At 45.1% G+C, this 15,785-nt stretch overlaps 1 protein-coding gene across 2 annotated transcripts in view; it reads right to left on the bottom strand.

The window, feature by feature from the left end:
- APC2 (APC regulator of Wnt signaling pathway 2) overlaps positions 1-15,785 on the bottom strand; it is a 48,791-nt gene that overhangs the window by 20,629 nt on the left and 12,377 nt on the right. For both annotated transcript variants that reach the window (XM_083182967.1, XM_083182976.1), the window contains exons 3-8: positions 11,031-11,189; positions 8,132-8,216; positions 5,717-5,894; positions 3,092-3,200; positions 2,829-2,942; positions 402-482 (exon numbers count right to left, since the gene is read on the bottom strand). In XM_083182967.1, the coding sequence (XP_083039093.1) occupies positions 402-482; positions 2,829-2,942; positions 3,092-3,200; positions 5,717-5,894; positions 8,132-8,216; positions 11,031-11,189 (726 nt within the window). The remainder of the gene's footprint in view (positions 1-401; positions 483-2,828; positions 2,943-3,091; positions 3,201-5,716; positions 5,895-8,131; positions 8,217-11,030; positions 11,190-15,785) is intronic.

Raw genomic sequence — 15,785 nt, 5'->3', positions numbered from 1 at the left:
TCCGGTACATTGAAGTGTTCACTGTTGATTCTTGTGCCTTACACCATTGATCTTGTGGTGGCAGTAAATTGTTCGCCAGAGGCTGTGATTCCTCTTTTTGTTAGAGGGTGAGAAATAAAACTACACCTGTTCAATTGTATCTGATTCCTCAAGCTTGTGTTCACTTATTGCCTTCCAATTCCCTGACCAAAAGACCCTAGCCGCCCGTGGGTTGTACTAAAACTGGGACTTGAAGATGATGGTGTACTGTACTATGAACATGCGGGTTGGTTGGAGTCCTTAAATAAACAACAATATTCATCTTGCATACACATTGTTATAATATTACTAACAAATATCCGGCCTTGTACGAGCACAGACTAGAACAGCACTGGTATAGAGCATCACATGAATACTTTTACCTCTATAATTTGTTCTCTGTTTCCTGTTCTGTACATTTCCTCCAACTGCTGCTCAATCTGCTCTACACGAGATGCCCGAATCTATTGAGAGAGGAGACAAATAGCAATCATTATGCTAATGTGTATGCACTATGGGGGATATTCAGACCTGATCTCAAAATGCTGTGCAAGGCTTGCGAAAGCTTATAAATATGGGGGAAATTTACTAATATGAATTTGTAAAAAAATAGGTATATGCGTAGGTAGAAATACACCTATTTTTTACACTTTCGTATTTTCGGGATTTGCTATCCCGAAAATACGGCAATTTGTATTCCTAAAGATGGCCATAGGCCAAATACACACAACTGTGCATCTAGTCAAGATTGACTTGCCTGCACTGTCTATATCGCCGGGCGAAAGCAACGCTGCAGAGTCGTGCATTGTGTGCTTTAGTTTTGTATTTATGCACTTATTTGTCTACACTGGTATATCCTACCTTATGGAACTGTCCCTATATCAGAGCGATGTTGCTAAGGAATAGCAGGAGCATGTGACATCAAACTAAAAGTATGACTTTACCAGTTTTTACATTACCAGTTCTGGATTTATTTAATCTCATTCTTTTCCTCTATAAAAATAAAAAAACATCCTGATGTCTTAAAGTAAGCATTGAGGGGACATCGGGATGTGTCCGCTAGGACCTGTGACCTGAAGAGTGTACTGAAGGACCTTAACAACCTGATTGATGGTATTATAGGGCTCATTCAGACCTGCTCGTTAAGCAGCGAATTTGGCCCCATCTCAGATGGAGGGGGTGTGCACAGGTGCAAAGTCGCTCATGTTCAAACCCCCAGATGCCTTTGGCGAGTTTTTCACTCACCTGGCCCTTCATGAAATGATTGACAGGCAGGGGGTGGTCACTGGGGGTCCACCCAGCATTTTATGGGCGTGCCCGCAAAAACAGTGGAAATGCTGGGCGAATGCGGGTGTGCCCCTGTCTGCTTGTTGCGGGAGTGGATGATGTCACATGATGTCAGCGCCCGCCCCCAATTCGCACAAGAATGCCATGGAATGATTTCTCCTCTGTGTGGACACATGCGAGCGGATGTGTGTGTGCACATCCGCTCGCATCATGTCGCGGGGATTCATTCGGCGGGGCAGTGTTTATACGCAGCCTAGCGAGCAGGTCTGAATCGGACCCTTTGTGGAGAAGTCAGGAATATGTGAGACAACCCTCAGTGTTTGACACAGTCGCCAGTTGCACAGGTTCCTGGGAAGAATGATTCTAGTGTTTGTAACCTCCTGTAATTTCTCCAGCGCATAGGCCCTTATTCAGATCTGATTGGAGTACAAATTTGTTTTCAAAATGAGCTAAACCATGTGCACTGCAGCTGGGGCAGATGTAACATGTACAGAGAGAGTTAGATTTGTGTGAGTTATTTTGGTTCTGTGCAGGGTAAATACTGGCTGCATTATTTTTACACTGCAATTTAGATTTCAGTTTCAACACACCCCACCCAAATCTATCTCTCTTTGCACATGTTACATCTGCCCCACCTGCAGTGCACATGGTTTTGCCCATTTTGAGAACAAATTTGAACTGCGATCAGATCTGAATAAGGGCTATAGTGACAACGCCCAAAATAACAAGAGCGGTCAGGCTTCAGTAAGTGTTTATGAATTTTTAATGATAATTTCCATATCAGCAACAGAACACATTTCTGCATATAAGTACCTAGCTTTTAGAAAGCTGTATGTGTACATTTAAAAGCTCCTTCTTTTACAGAAGAATTGAAGTATGGCTTTGGGAAATGATTATTCTCTATCTCCATATTAGCAGTCGATGTTGTCTGCACTGATTAGAGGCTCCACATATGTCATAAACAGCAACCACTGTATATGAGAAAGCAGGCATGCAGCCTGACGGCCCCTTACTTTCCTGCATTACATAGTGTCAAGGAGACATTGGGATATATCAGAAAATTGAAATTGTATTATTAATGTTTTAAATGGTTAATAGCTAGTCTTAGTTTATAGCTTACTAGTTAAAAGCCCGTCAAAATGACGGCTTCTGCAATGTATGTTCACTTTGAGCTGTGGCAGTTTTCACTTTCACTTTGAGCTGTGACAGTTTTTTAACTCATACTCTTCACCCCTCCCACAGTCCCTATCTGCTCCTACCTCCAATCTCTTTCTTCACAGCTCCCTCCATATCCAGCTAGTGTGAATCAGAACAGTGTCCCTGCAAAAATAGCTTTCACTTTCTCTCATGACATCTTTTAACACACAAAGGAGTAATTTGGTCTTTTGAGTGGTCTCTAGTGGCCATTGGCGGTATGTCACCTCATAAAGGTAAAGAGTAGTTATATATATATATATAGAGAGAGAGAGAGAGAGAGAGAGAGAGAGAGAGAGAGATGCCTATCTCATAATCTGAGCTCCTACCTGTGCTCTCTGTACCATCTCATCTGCTGTACCAAATCTTTCCTCCAGTACACAGCGCAGGTGCTCGGACTCAAACTCCAGCTGTTGTCGGATAAGGTCAATCTGCAATGAGAACTGAGAGAGAAAAAAAGGACTATAAAGAAAGGCAGTGGTACATGTACTGGGAAGGAGAAATAGCAATAGAGCAGATAACAACAAACAGATACATAGAATTGTGTATATGACCCTCAGGTTGTCTACTTTAAAGTCTCAGAGCATCTCACCGTCTCCACTTGGGGCAGTTCATCCAAGCGCTTGGACAGACTTTGAAGCTGGGAGTAATACCAAAGTTTCTCTTTTTCTTCCTTATCAATCTCTCCCAACAACAGAGATCTAGTAGGACAAACGTTTCATATCAAATAATGAACAATGACATTTATATTAGGTGATCATCACATGTGGCATACAAGTTTAAAATTATTCATACAAAATAGATGTATAATCACCCATAGGATGATTATTACAATGTCTTATGCTGGGTACACACTATAGGGGCATACCTCCCAACAGTCCCGATTTTAGCGGGACAGTCCCGATTATCAGGGCCTGTCCCGCTGTCCCACCCGCGGCCGGCAGTGTCCCGCGGTGTGGGGGGCTGTTGGGAGTCCCCCCTGTCAGCTGCTAAGCAGCGGGGAATAAACGCTGTGCGCATGCGCACAGCATCTATTCCCGAAGCCAGGGGGCTGGGGGCATGGTTAGAGGCTCACAGAGCCTCTGGGTCATGCCCCCATAGCGGCAAAATGGGGGCGTGGCCTTGCGGGGGAGCCACGAGTATAGGCCATGCCCCCGAATTAGGCCACTCCCCCGAAAATTTCGGTGCGCCTACGGCGCGCAGCAGCAGCGTCCCTCCTGCTGAACTCGCAAAGTTGGGAGGTATGTGGGGGTGATTGTGGTTGTTGCGCTCCCATGCGTATTCGCACGGGAGCGCAATGTTTTTCATCTGCGTATGCGCATTTCTGCCCATGTGCATGCTCTGTGTGCGAGCGGCCACGGCAAACAGATTGTTCGTTGGGCGCTTGCAAACAACAGTGTGGGCATGGGGTGGCCGGCCGGGGGATGCACCCATGGGAACATTCAGCGTTTCATGGGTGTTCCCATGAAAACACTGGGCGTTCTTATGCTAATGCGCCATTGACACAGGTGTCAGGGGTGGGCAGCAGACATCACCGGATGCCAGCTGCCCACCCTGTCCTCGCAGAGGGTACATTTTGCATGTACTCAGCACATTATTTGATGGTCATGACCATCGAATGATGTGGGTGTTGCCACATAGGCTGCGAATGGATGTTTATGCAAAATTTGGTAAGCATACTTACCAAGAAGACACTCAATATGTCAGTGCAGACATCATAATTGGGCAGGCTCCTAAATTTGGCCATCAGCATATCAGCCCTGCAGCCAATGTATGGGTGGTTGGCAAGTTGCCCAGTGAACAGTGAGTTAGATTTGCAGATATTTGGGCATCGGCAGGGTCAATGTAATATGTCTGTGAACAAAGACATTCACAGACATAGAGGTGATATCCTATGAACAGACGATTCTGGCGTCCTTATCCCCCAATGCCTGCACTTATCAGGTATTATGCTTCATAATCTCCGAAAATCAGCCATCGGGGAAACTTATCCAGGATCCCATGTGTTATCGTGCAAATGCCGGTCCATGTTTGGCTGATGAAAATGGCCTTTAATTGGATACAGAGATAATAATCATTGTCATAACTCACAATTTAAGGCTAATAAAGTATCACCTCTTATAGGAAATCCACATAATCGGATGGACAGACCGCTCATACGCTAGCGATATATCACCCGCTCAATAGAATGGACAATATATCAACCAGTGTGTACTCGGCAAGAAAGCAGAATATTGCAGTTTGGCTTGCCACGTGTGGGGTCTCATTGGTCATAAGTCCTGTGGTATGCACTCTAGTGGGACGATATCTAATACTAGTTTCCAATCCATCAGAATGACGGAACAAGATAACTGTAATATCAGCAACGGAGGCTGTGCTCTTTCGGGTACCCTCTAGTGGCCAACGTCTTGCAAAACACTTGAATTCCCCCCATAGAGGTGAGGAACAGCGCTAGCTTTTTATTATATGGGATAAAGCAGGGATAGAAGGACCTGAATTATAGGTGTATGCTGATGCATCTGCTGCTAGAGTCGTAGCTACGATTATATGCAGCTGTACGCTATAGCACCATTGGTACCTCCCATATTTTAGTCTAGTACAACTTTCTGCATCACCTCATTGTCCCTCAGCTATTCCTCCAATTGTGCTGCTAACCAGGGCTTAAAGTGGTCCTGGAGAGGTGGTGGAACTCCTTTCCCCTGACACCTCTCCCCTTACATTAGGCAGAGACTACGTCCCATAAAGGAATAATGGTCCAACAAGGAAGGGGTGTGGTCACACAATAGTAAGTCCAATTGAAATGACAACATACAGTAGCACAATCATAGACACATTACACCACATGTAGTGCCCTTGATTCATATCAAGTCACACAGTATTGCCCCTTATACACATAATGTTCCCAGTTGTGCTGCTTATACACATCTGTCTCTGTCAATTCAGCAGCTCTCTGTCCATGTCCCTCCAGCAGCTTCCCCGCATCTGAGTCCACAGAGTCTATTCCACTTAGTGGCTCTTCTTCACTTCAACAACGGTGATGGTATGAAATCACATATACCGTGCTAGAAGAAGCTGCTGGGACAGGGTTTTCTGTTGGAATTACTGGTCCGGACTGTGGTAGAGGTGGAACTCAGTTCCCCCTACCATCAGAGGTGGTGGAACTCAGTTCCACCCTGTTTCCCTTCACTTTAACCCCTGCTTCTATCATTTCTCATACCTTTCCCTGTCCAGTTCCGCTTTAACTATTCCACTGGAGCGACTCTCTCCCCTTCCTTTCTTCTGAGGAGTATCAGAGTGCAGTGATGATGTTCCAGATGTCTGACCCAAGACCACAGCAGCATCAGGAGGACCAATGGCTGAAGATGCATACTGGCTATATAGTCCTGGTATATCACCTGAAGCAGAATGGAGAGCGGGGGTCAGTATAAGTTAAAGTGGACCTATCATTTGACATTTTCATAGAACGACACTGGAGAAAAACTAGTTATCTGCATTATAAAAACAAAAATAAATGTTTGTTGCTGCATCTAATTATGCTAAGTTCAATAGATTTAAAATGGCTTCCAGGAGGGACTGTGTAGTATGAGGAGAAGGTAGGCAGCTAAAATGGTAAATAACTGAAAAGTAGGCAATTCTGGCACTTTCAGCCTGATTCAGGCTTGTTCAGAACTGGCTGAATTTGGCCCCATTTCTGATGGTGGGGAGTATGCCCATGTGCAGACTTCTTGTGCAAACACCTTCAGGGAGTGTCACACTCGCCGAGTTGTTTGCGCGGTTAGGGGAGGGAGGCGGCATAGGGAAACTCCCAGCGTCTTATCAGCACTCCTCTAAAATAACACTGGGCGTTCCCATGTCGATGCCTGCTGGGGGCAGGCGGCTGACGTCACATGATGTCAGTGCCCGCCCCCTTCTCGGGGATTTGCGGAAGAAAAGAAGTCAGTTCAGACTGACTTTGATTTCCAAAGGGGAGAGTAATCATTTGATGGTTGGTGACCATCAAATTAATTCTCTGCCCTTCAGCCGCATGCAAGGGGATGTGTTCCCATACACATCCCCTCACTTGCTAGCAAGGGGATGCGGGCGGCGAGTGTTCAGCGGGGCGGTGGGTGGCGCTGACCTGTACGCTAGGCTGCGAGTATACACAGCCTAGTGAACAGGTCTGAATCAAGCCCATTGTATGATGTAAGTGAAGTTTAATGTTGCACAGAACAATTCAGGCCAAAATGTCCATTCATACAGATCCCCATACATCTAGCCCAAATACGTCAATTAACAGGAGATGCCTGGTGTAAGTGTCCTGCCGGGTCACGGGCAACTCTTTTTTTCCCCAAGAAAATGCATCTTATTCGTAGCACAATGTGAGTAGGGATCTCAAGGAGACTTTGCTGATTAAAGTTATATATGGCACTATTGTGTGTGACTGTGGGGCTTATTCACACCTGATTGCTTTTTGTATCTTTGCAGTCTGTGTGTAACCCAGGACCTACTCGTCCATTTTGATAGAAACAGGCTGTTAGGAGCTGGAGCTCACTTCACACACTCTCCCTGAAAACACCTGGGCATGCCTGCATTTTTCCTGACACTTCCCGAAAACAGACGGATGGAATCCAAAACCGCCAGCTTCCTGCCAATCAACTTGTAAATAGCCCGCGATTAGATAAGATGCTTGGTTTCTTGGTTTTATTGCTGGATGGCCTAGCATATGTACGCTACGAACCGTATGCATGCACAGTAGTCCGATAATCGGCCAGCCTGTGAATTCGCAGCCTAGTGATCGGGTCTAAATAACCCCCTGAGTCTGTATACAGAGCAGAACAGGACTTGTTTTGAATAAAAGCTGCAGCTGCTACATTGTATACATTCAGAGACTAAGTTGCACATAGATATAACAAAATAACGAGCACAGTCCTAGTCACATTATATTGCGACTAAGACGCATTTTTGGCAACAAAAAAGGGAGTCTCACGTGACCAAGAAGGGCTGTTTGGAATGTCTGCTGTAAAGATGTATAAGGACTATATATGATGAATGCAGTAGGCAATGCAGACTCTACCATTAGGCAGCCCCTGAGTCTGACTATCACAAAATTAAGGATGACTCTGAGGGGTAAATTTACGGTACTTGTGTAGTTTCATGGCGCCGTGCGTCTGAGTCCCCTTGCGGGCTCGGTGGCTTGCTACGCTCGCCACGCTATTTAAAATCAACTCCATGCCAACATGGATAGTGGAGGTATGAACTATCCATGTTGGCATGGAGTTAAGTTACTTTTTTTAACAGTGTTTGTGGCGAGCGTAGAAACTACACAAGTACCAAATTTACTAAGATGGGAGTTATGTTGAATATAAGTTGTTGCCCATAGCAACCCATCAGATTCTACTTGTTATTTTTTTAGGACCTTCATATTAGATAGAATATGATTGGTTGCTGTTGGCAACATCTCATCTTCAATGGAAATGGCAGGTGTTAAACTTCTAAGATGGCACACTTTCACCTAAGGTTCTGGAAAGTTGCTATTAGTGTGTGTGGGTGGTGGCAGGAGCAGTAAGCTGGAGAAAAACCTTGCACCGTCCCTGGCAGTAGTAGGACAGCTTGGATCTTTTCATAATAGACGTGTGGTTTCTGTGTTACTCACCTTTCATCTGGTCAAATCCATCAGAGTGGCCTGCTGATGTTCCCACATCCTGTTCAAATTTTCCCTGGAGATGCTTCAGAACCTCCTAAGATTAAGATATAATATAATACTATAATACTCATTGATTACATGCATGTGCTTTGTGCTTTCGATTTATGTAACTGCCTATAATCTATGTTACATTGAGCCATCAGGTACTGAACTCTATAACTGACACTAGGCCACCAAGTATTTGGGTATTTACATTGCATTGGTACCCTGGAAATGCACAATCTCTCTTTATCAGGGCCTCATAGAACAGGGCTCTATTATTATTATTATTATTATTAATAATAATAATAATAATAATAATAATAATAATAATAATAATGAAACCGCAGCTTTATGAATTGGGCTACAGATATTTTACATGGAACCACTGGGGACTGAGGGTTATATTTAACATTTGACTACCACCTTGGCATTATGCATTAGCACAGAGTTTGCGCTGCATAACTAGGGAATAATATTTCTGAAATATTGAATTACTACTGAATTCAGTTGTACCCTAATAATGGTATGTATCATTTTTTAATTTGGGTCAGGACTCAAAGTGAGGCAGTAGACTTTGGTATGGCATACCGCCACATTGAGCACTGGGCATAGCAGTTTTCCTGCAAAGCTGTGAAACTGACTCACAGTCGTGCAGACTGTTGCCAGCTCTGCGCTTTCATTTCTGCACCGCACATTTGCTAAGGATGCAGACAATTCCCCTAACTTCTCATTGGTGGAGAGAGAGAGAGATTAGTAAGACTGGTTTAAGGGTTGTTCAAGCACCGCTCCAGCTCAAAGGTTTTTGTTTTTATTGAAGTGATCTACAGATAATTGTTTTAGGTTTAGGTTTTTTTAAACTCATTAAATCACCAGCAATAATAATTAAATTGATGATGATCACTGGTAACAAATTAATTGAGCTTATACCTCCACCATACGTATTTTACATAATATTCACATTTGCATGAGGATAACTGCTGCTCTGCATACTGGGGGTTATTCTGGTCCGTTTGCACGGACTGTATGTTTGCACAGGAACGGATGTTTGGTGTATCCGCAGTCGCAGACTGTTTGCTGGGCGCATGCACTTAACATTGCGGGGGGGGGGGCAGTGGCGGAGAGTCGCGCCCATGGGAACTCCCAGAGTTTCGTGAGCGTTCCCATAAAAATGCTGGGAGTTCCCATGGAAATCACTCAGTGACGTGGGTGCCAGAGGCACCAGGGTTAACTTCCTTCTGAATGCCCATGCACATCTAAGGTTACCCCAGAGTAACCTTAGATGTGCGTGTGCCTTGCACATCATTCGATGGTCGGCGACCATCAAAAAAGTTGTCAGCTAGATGACGAAACATGTCAGGATACAGCCATTTCTTTTATTTGGACTTTGTAGCACCTTGGATGGATGGATGGATTATTATTTAATAATTATTTGATTATTATAATTATTATTATTTTGTAAGACATAGCGCTCCACTCTTCTCCTTTTTTCTTGTATATCTCTGACGGCTAACTACATCTTGATTAGGACTAGGCTTTGTGAAAATGGTAGAGCCGAGTTTCGTGTGTACATCCAATGAGATCATTGAGAGATCAGAGAAGTCATCGGCCTGACGGTTAGCCACATTGGGCCTGATTCTGGTTGACTTACAAAGCAGAGGTATTTTGCTGCTTTGCAAGCGAAGTAAGGCCGCCGGGCGTGCGAATGCCCACCCCTCACTGTAATCCGAATGTCCCCGCAGCACTGCAAATGGATGCTTTGCATAAACGTCCATTCACAGGCTTGTGCGTGGGCCCGAAATAATTTGATGGTTGACGACCATTGAATGATTTCTGAAGTACTCACAAATCTAAGCCACTCTCTGGTTGACTTAGATTAGCGGTGCCCTGCTCGGAGAACTGGGTGGGCAGCTGACATTCAATGATGTCAGCTGCCCACCCACGAAGGCAGGTGGCCGCCCTGGTTCAAATGGGGACGCCTAGCTTTTTCCTGCGTGCAACCAGCATTTTTGTGGGTACTCCCAGGAAATGCTACACGCCTCCTGCAAGCCCCCCACCTTACCCCACTACGAGTGTCTCGGAGACTATGCAAGTCTCTGAAGGTGCTCGCAGAGTAGACCTGCACATGGACATATTTGCTTATACGCATGTAAAGATCTTCAACATCGGTCACAGTTGTGAATTCGAAACAGACAGATCAAACCAAAATGGCCGTCCCATGGAGTCACAGCCCCATGTTGAGATGGTCGGGACCGTCTTTGGGGTCAGGATCCACAGTATAAGAACCACTGCACTAAAGGATGATCATTAGCATTACATTAGATAATGTGTATTTGTTTATCAATACTAATTGTGGAAAGTAATATTCCCCCCACTAAGTGGACATTAAATGTAATCATTATCTTTTACTACAAAAATAAATCTAGAATTGTTGTCACATTGTTGTAGACTAAAGTCTTAGCAGCCCCCACACCCCATTCCTGCTGGTATAGTAAGTATCTTTATATGGTAGACTGATACTTAGTGTCATGCTAAGCCCGGGCATGGTAATTATGCAAATTTTCTCTTTTAACTGATTGCAAAGGTTTTATTTCCCTCATTGTCTGTTGCAAAAACACCAAATACCGGGCAGTGATACACAGTATGCTCCAATCAGCACACACAGTGAACGAGTCTACAATGAGCTATGACCACTGCATTATTTTCTAGTGCTGCTAGAACTATATTTATATTTTGTTAATTGTCTCATATCATTCTTGCAATCTGTCTTTCATCTTCCCTTCATTGTTTTTATTCTTTATTTCTCTCTCTTAACATCATTCCATTGATTCCATTGTCTTTCCCAATACACTCTTCCTTGCACTCTCACCTTCATGTCTGATGTGTCATGTTCCAGGCGGCTCAGCTGGCTGCTGTTATCCTGCAGCTCCCTCCTAAGATGAGAATTCTCCTTCTTCAGGTCCTCTACCTGGCGGACCAGCTGATCATAGGAGGCAGGAGAGCCAACCAGTCCAATTCTTGCACAGACCTGTATGGATAACATTGATTACTTAACCTTGTATATAATGATTGTCAAAAATAATGTCATCAATCATGTTGACATGTTGTCAACATGCTAAAACAATGTTGACAATGAGCTGAAACATTTATTGTCAGCAGATAAATAGGTATATTCAATTGATGTTGAAACTGACGTCTTGTTCAAAAGATGGCAGTTTTCAGCATGAATAGGTCAGAAGGGGTTTTGATCTATTGAATGCTAGCTGTTTTTTGGTACTTGTTTCCTAGCACGGCCGCAAATGCAGGCATCGCGTACCTTAAAGTTAAGGTACACGATGCCCGCGATGGACCCGATTTCCTTTGAAATCAGGTCCATTTTGCCGGCAAAGGCAGAATCGGGGGCATCGCGTCGGTCGTGTGCATTAACATGGCCCCCAACACGACCGACGCGATGCCCGCGATTTTGCCATAGGCTTCAATGTTAAAATATGACATTTCACATTGTATATGGCCCCGTCATGGGTTACGCAACCCCATTGTGAGCGTCACCCCACAATTGACGCCAACCCGAAGCGTGGCGAGCGCAGCGGTGCGCATCCTCCGACCTTTTCATACCCTACTATCCATGTCGGCGTGGAGTTGAGAATATAAAGTGTGGCGAGCGCAGCGAGCCACCGAGTCCGAAGCGTGGCGAGCGCAGCGAGCCCCACGAGGGGATGCGTATACCTGTGAAGTTATACGCGTCCCCTCGCGGGGCTCGCCACGCTTCGGGCTCGGTGGCTCGCTGTGCTCGCCACACTTTATATTCTCAACTCCATGCCGACGTGGATAGTAGGGGTATGAAAAGGTCGGAGGACGCGCACCGCCGCCCCTCGCGGGCTCGCTGCGCTCGCCACGCTTCGGGTTGGCGTTGAGGGGGTAAAATTGGGGGTCTGGGGAATACTTTACATTGATTCCAATGTAAAATAGGGTCCCAGGGACCTTATTCACATTTGATTCACTGTAAAAATCGGGTCGATCGCGTCGGTCGCATCGCATGCGATTTGGTCGCATGAGATGCGACCGACGCAATTTTTCCGACATGATCACCCCTGTGGCCGTGCTAGGAAACAAGTACCGTTTTTTTTTTCTCGTCAGGTTTCCGTCAGTCTCAATCCGACATGAAAAGATGTTGGATTGAGGAAGGGAGGATGGCGCACATGCCGCACTAACCTGTCCCGCCGCCGGACTGGGTGAGAGCAGCTCACCCGGCCACATCCCGGCTGCCACTGCCTCCCGCCACCGTGCTCACTCAGTCCCTGTGCCGGCTGGGTAAGCATCATTCAGCTGCCAAAACCGACATGCAGATTTGCCCACTGGATTGAATAATGGATGCCGGTCCATTCCATCAAAAGAATTTTGGAATGGATCCAGCATCCATTGAATATACCCCAAAGGGTTAACATTATTTGGGAATTGTTTTAGATTTTTTTATTTGAGGATTAATAACTGCTATGGAGATCCGTTGAGCAGAGATAAATCCTCTAGAAGCTGCCTTTGGCAGAGAATGTGTTATTCACTGCAGGTCTCTACCAGTGTTAAAAGGATTCATTTCTATAGAAGTGCTCCCGTGATGTCACTGTCTGTGGATACAGAACTCAAGTCGACCCCATTTATGTAAATGGTGAATCCAGTCAGCCAATCACAGTAACAGACATGGAGAAAAATATCATAGCAACAACCAATCATGAGCCACTGATCCGATCTCTGGTAGGAGATGAGATGAGAAAGATTTTGTGCTTTGTATCATAGTGGCACATTGTAGGAGAAGGAGCGGGGCTAGTGCTGGAATCTGAGCTCCGTTCATATCTGAAAAACTTATCCCGGTACTTATGTAATATCTGGGCTCCCGGTTTTCTTGTGAGACCGTGTCCCCTCGCCGGGCTCGCCACGCTTCGGGCACGGTGGCTCGCTGCGCTCGCCACACTATATAAAATCAACTCCATGCGTAGTTGGATAGTAGGGGTATGAAAAAATGGGGTGCATTTAACATGGGAGTCCAGATAATACATAAGTACCCTTATCCCAGACATTTATTGTATATTTCATATAAATGGAACAAATAAACAATAGAAATTAGTAGTGCTACATTCATTCCCAAAGAAACCTCAGGTGCACAAAAATTAGATATATTTATTTACAAAAATAAGATTAAATAAATAAGCTTCTTTTATGACTTTCATTAGTCAGTAATCATACACAAATAGCTGAATAGCTTAACTGTACATAGCAGTACAAAGAATACACAGCATGGCAGACTGAAAAACAAAAACAAATTAAACATACAAATAATCATCATACACATATAGGGCCTTATTCTGATTGACTTGCAAGGCTGCGAAATTCGCAGCCTTGCAAGTCCAACAGACGCCAGCCGACCCCCCCCTCGCATGTAGTACCCCATCCCCCGCACAGCTGCGAATGGATGATTTACATAATCACCCATTTGCAGGCAGGGAGAAATCATTCGATGGTCGCCGACCATCAAATGATTTTTCCCGTGCACGCAGTTCAGAGTGACCTATATAGTCACTCTAAACTGCGGGCGCCCTGTCTGGTGATGTCAGCTGCCCGCCCCCCGCATGTCTGTCACGGCCTCATTAGCCTGGGAACGCTGGGCATTCCCATATGCTAATAGGGCTGGCTGACGCTTCTCCGTGCACGCTCGGCTTGTAGGGTGAACCAAAATTTGCCGTGGGTGCACGCACCTTGTGTCTGCAAATGCGCAAAAATGCGCCTGTGCATACACAGACAAAACATTGGTCCTCTGTGCGAACGCACAGAGGACCGAATTAATCAGAATAACGTCCATAGGTCCTTATTCACATCTGATCGCAGTACAAATTTGTTCTCAAAATGGGCAAAACCATGTGCACTGCAGGTGGGGCAGATGTAACCTGTGCACAGGTTACATCTGCCCCACCTGCAGTGCACATGGTTTTGCCCATTTTGAGAACAAATTTGTACTTGTACTGCGATCAGATCTGAATAAGCCATACTGTATGAGGGATCTTTATAATAGTTGTGTCATATACCTCGTGGACCATACATATCAGTCTGACTTGACCGATCAGTTGGGAAGAAAGGCTCTCTTTGTTTCCCTCGCCTAACCTGGATTGGACTCTTGCACAAATGGCAAATTACATTTTAAGACCCACATACACTATGTGATTTTGGCACAATTTCATCCGATTCAGATGAATCAGCCTAAATCGTACATCCGGTCCCGGTCCCGTCCGCATCGGATCAGAGCATGCTTGCCTACTTTTGAAAACTAGTTTCAGGGAGATTATAGTTGGTAGTAGAATTTTGCACAGTGCACCATTGAGAGGGCGTGTCATGCTCCACCCAAAGGGCATGTCTAGTTCCATATATGGTGAGATTGTGTAAAGAGATTGTGAATGTGGCACCTAGAAACATGGGTGTGTACTGCTACATCTGAAATGAATATTTAAAATGACTTATATCCAAATGTAGATGAGCCCCAAAGCAGTTAGTAAGAGCTACTATACTTGGTAAAGTGCTGGGAAATGGCGCTGATGATTCTATGTAAATGTATCTGTCTCTCATTCCTTTTCCCCAAAAAAACTTAACAGTGTAATGTGGGCTAGGTGACATGAGGGAGATTGCTAAACTAATGAGGGAGAGAGGGAGATTGCTGTTATTTCAGAGAGTCTCCTTCAGAATGCAGGAGGGTAGGCAGCTATGGATCAGAGTCTGGAGATCGGACGGGCTACACATAAGATTTGCTAAAGCATTAGGTTGACATGGGGAAAGTCGACAGTCAAAAGGTCGACATGGGGTTTTTCACTTTTTTTGAGCTAACATGTGCCGACAGGCGGTATGTCATGCCCTACCATCCACTCTATTGCGTGGTGGGAGAATAAAATAGTGGGTCGAGCGTAGCGTAGCGAGGCACCGTGCCCGAAGCATGGTGAGCGTACGCGGTGCTACGTTTCAGTGTCCATGTCGACACGACATGTGCCAACAGGCAATATTTCATCTCCTACCATCCACTAGGGGGTGGTGGTAGAATAAAATAGTGTGCCGAGCGTAACCAGGCACCGTGCCCGAAGCATGGCGAGTGCAGCGAGCCATGTGAGGGGATGTGGTGCACTGTTTTAGTGCCCATGTTGATGGTGGCAACATTCGGGTTAAAAAAGTGAGAAATCCTATGTCGACTTTTTGACTGTTGACCTTCCCCATGTCGTCCTAATGCTTGCATCGACCTAATGACCCTGTCATCCTAACCCCATGTCGACCTACAGTCATGTCGACCTAATGCTTGTCGACCTAGTTGATGTCTACCCAATGATCCATACCCGCCACAAGAAGCTTTCTGCAGGATTAGCATATTTATACACAGCAGCTGCATCCAAAGACTCAGCTGCTGTGTGTATGTGCTGCATCCATCTCTGAAGCAGCCCAAAGTCCTAAACAACCACAACATTCAGTTATATCATACAGTCACCTCAGAGACCACTGATAAATCCAGCACTAGGCAAATTCCAGGAAATAGATTGCCAATTACGCCTAATAAAATATCTGTGGAATTCTGCCATTCTGTTGACGTTAAGCAATACAC

Source organism: Crinia signifera, chromosome 1 (assembly GCF_055691185.1).
Source record: "Crinia signifera chromosome 1, ASM5569118v1, whole genome shotgun sequence".
In the NCBI taxonomy this organism is placed as follows: domain Eukaryota; kingdom Metazoa; phylum Chordata; class Amphibia; order Anura; family Myobatrachidae; genus Crinia; species Crinia signifera.
This window is presented reverse-complemented; position numbering and strand designations above follow the sequence as displayed.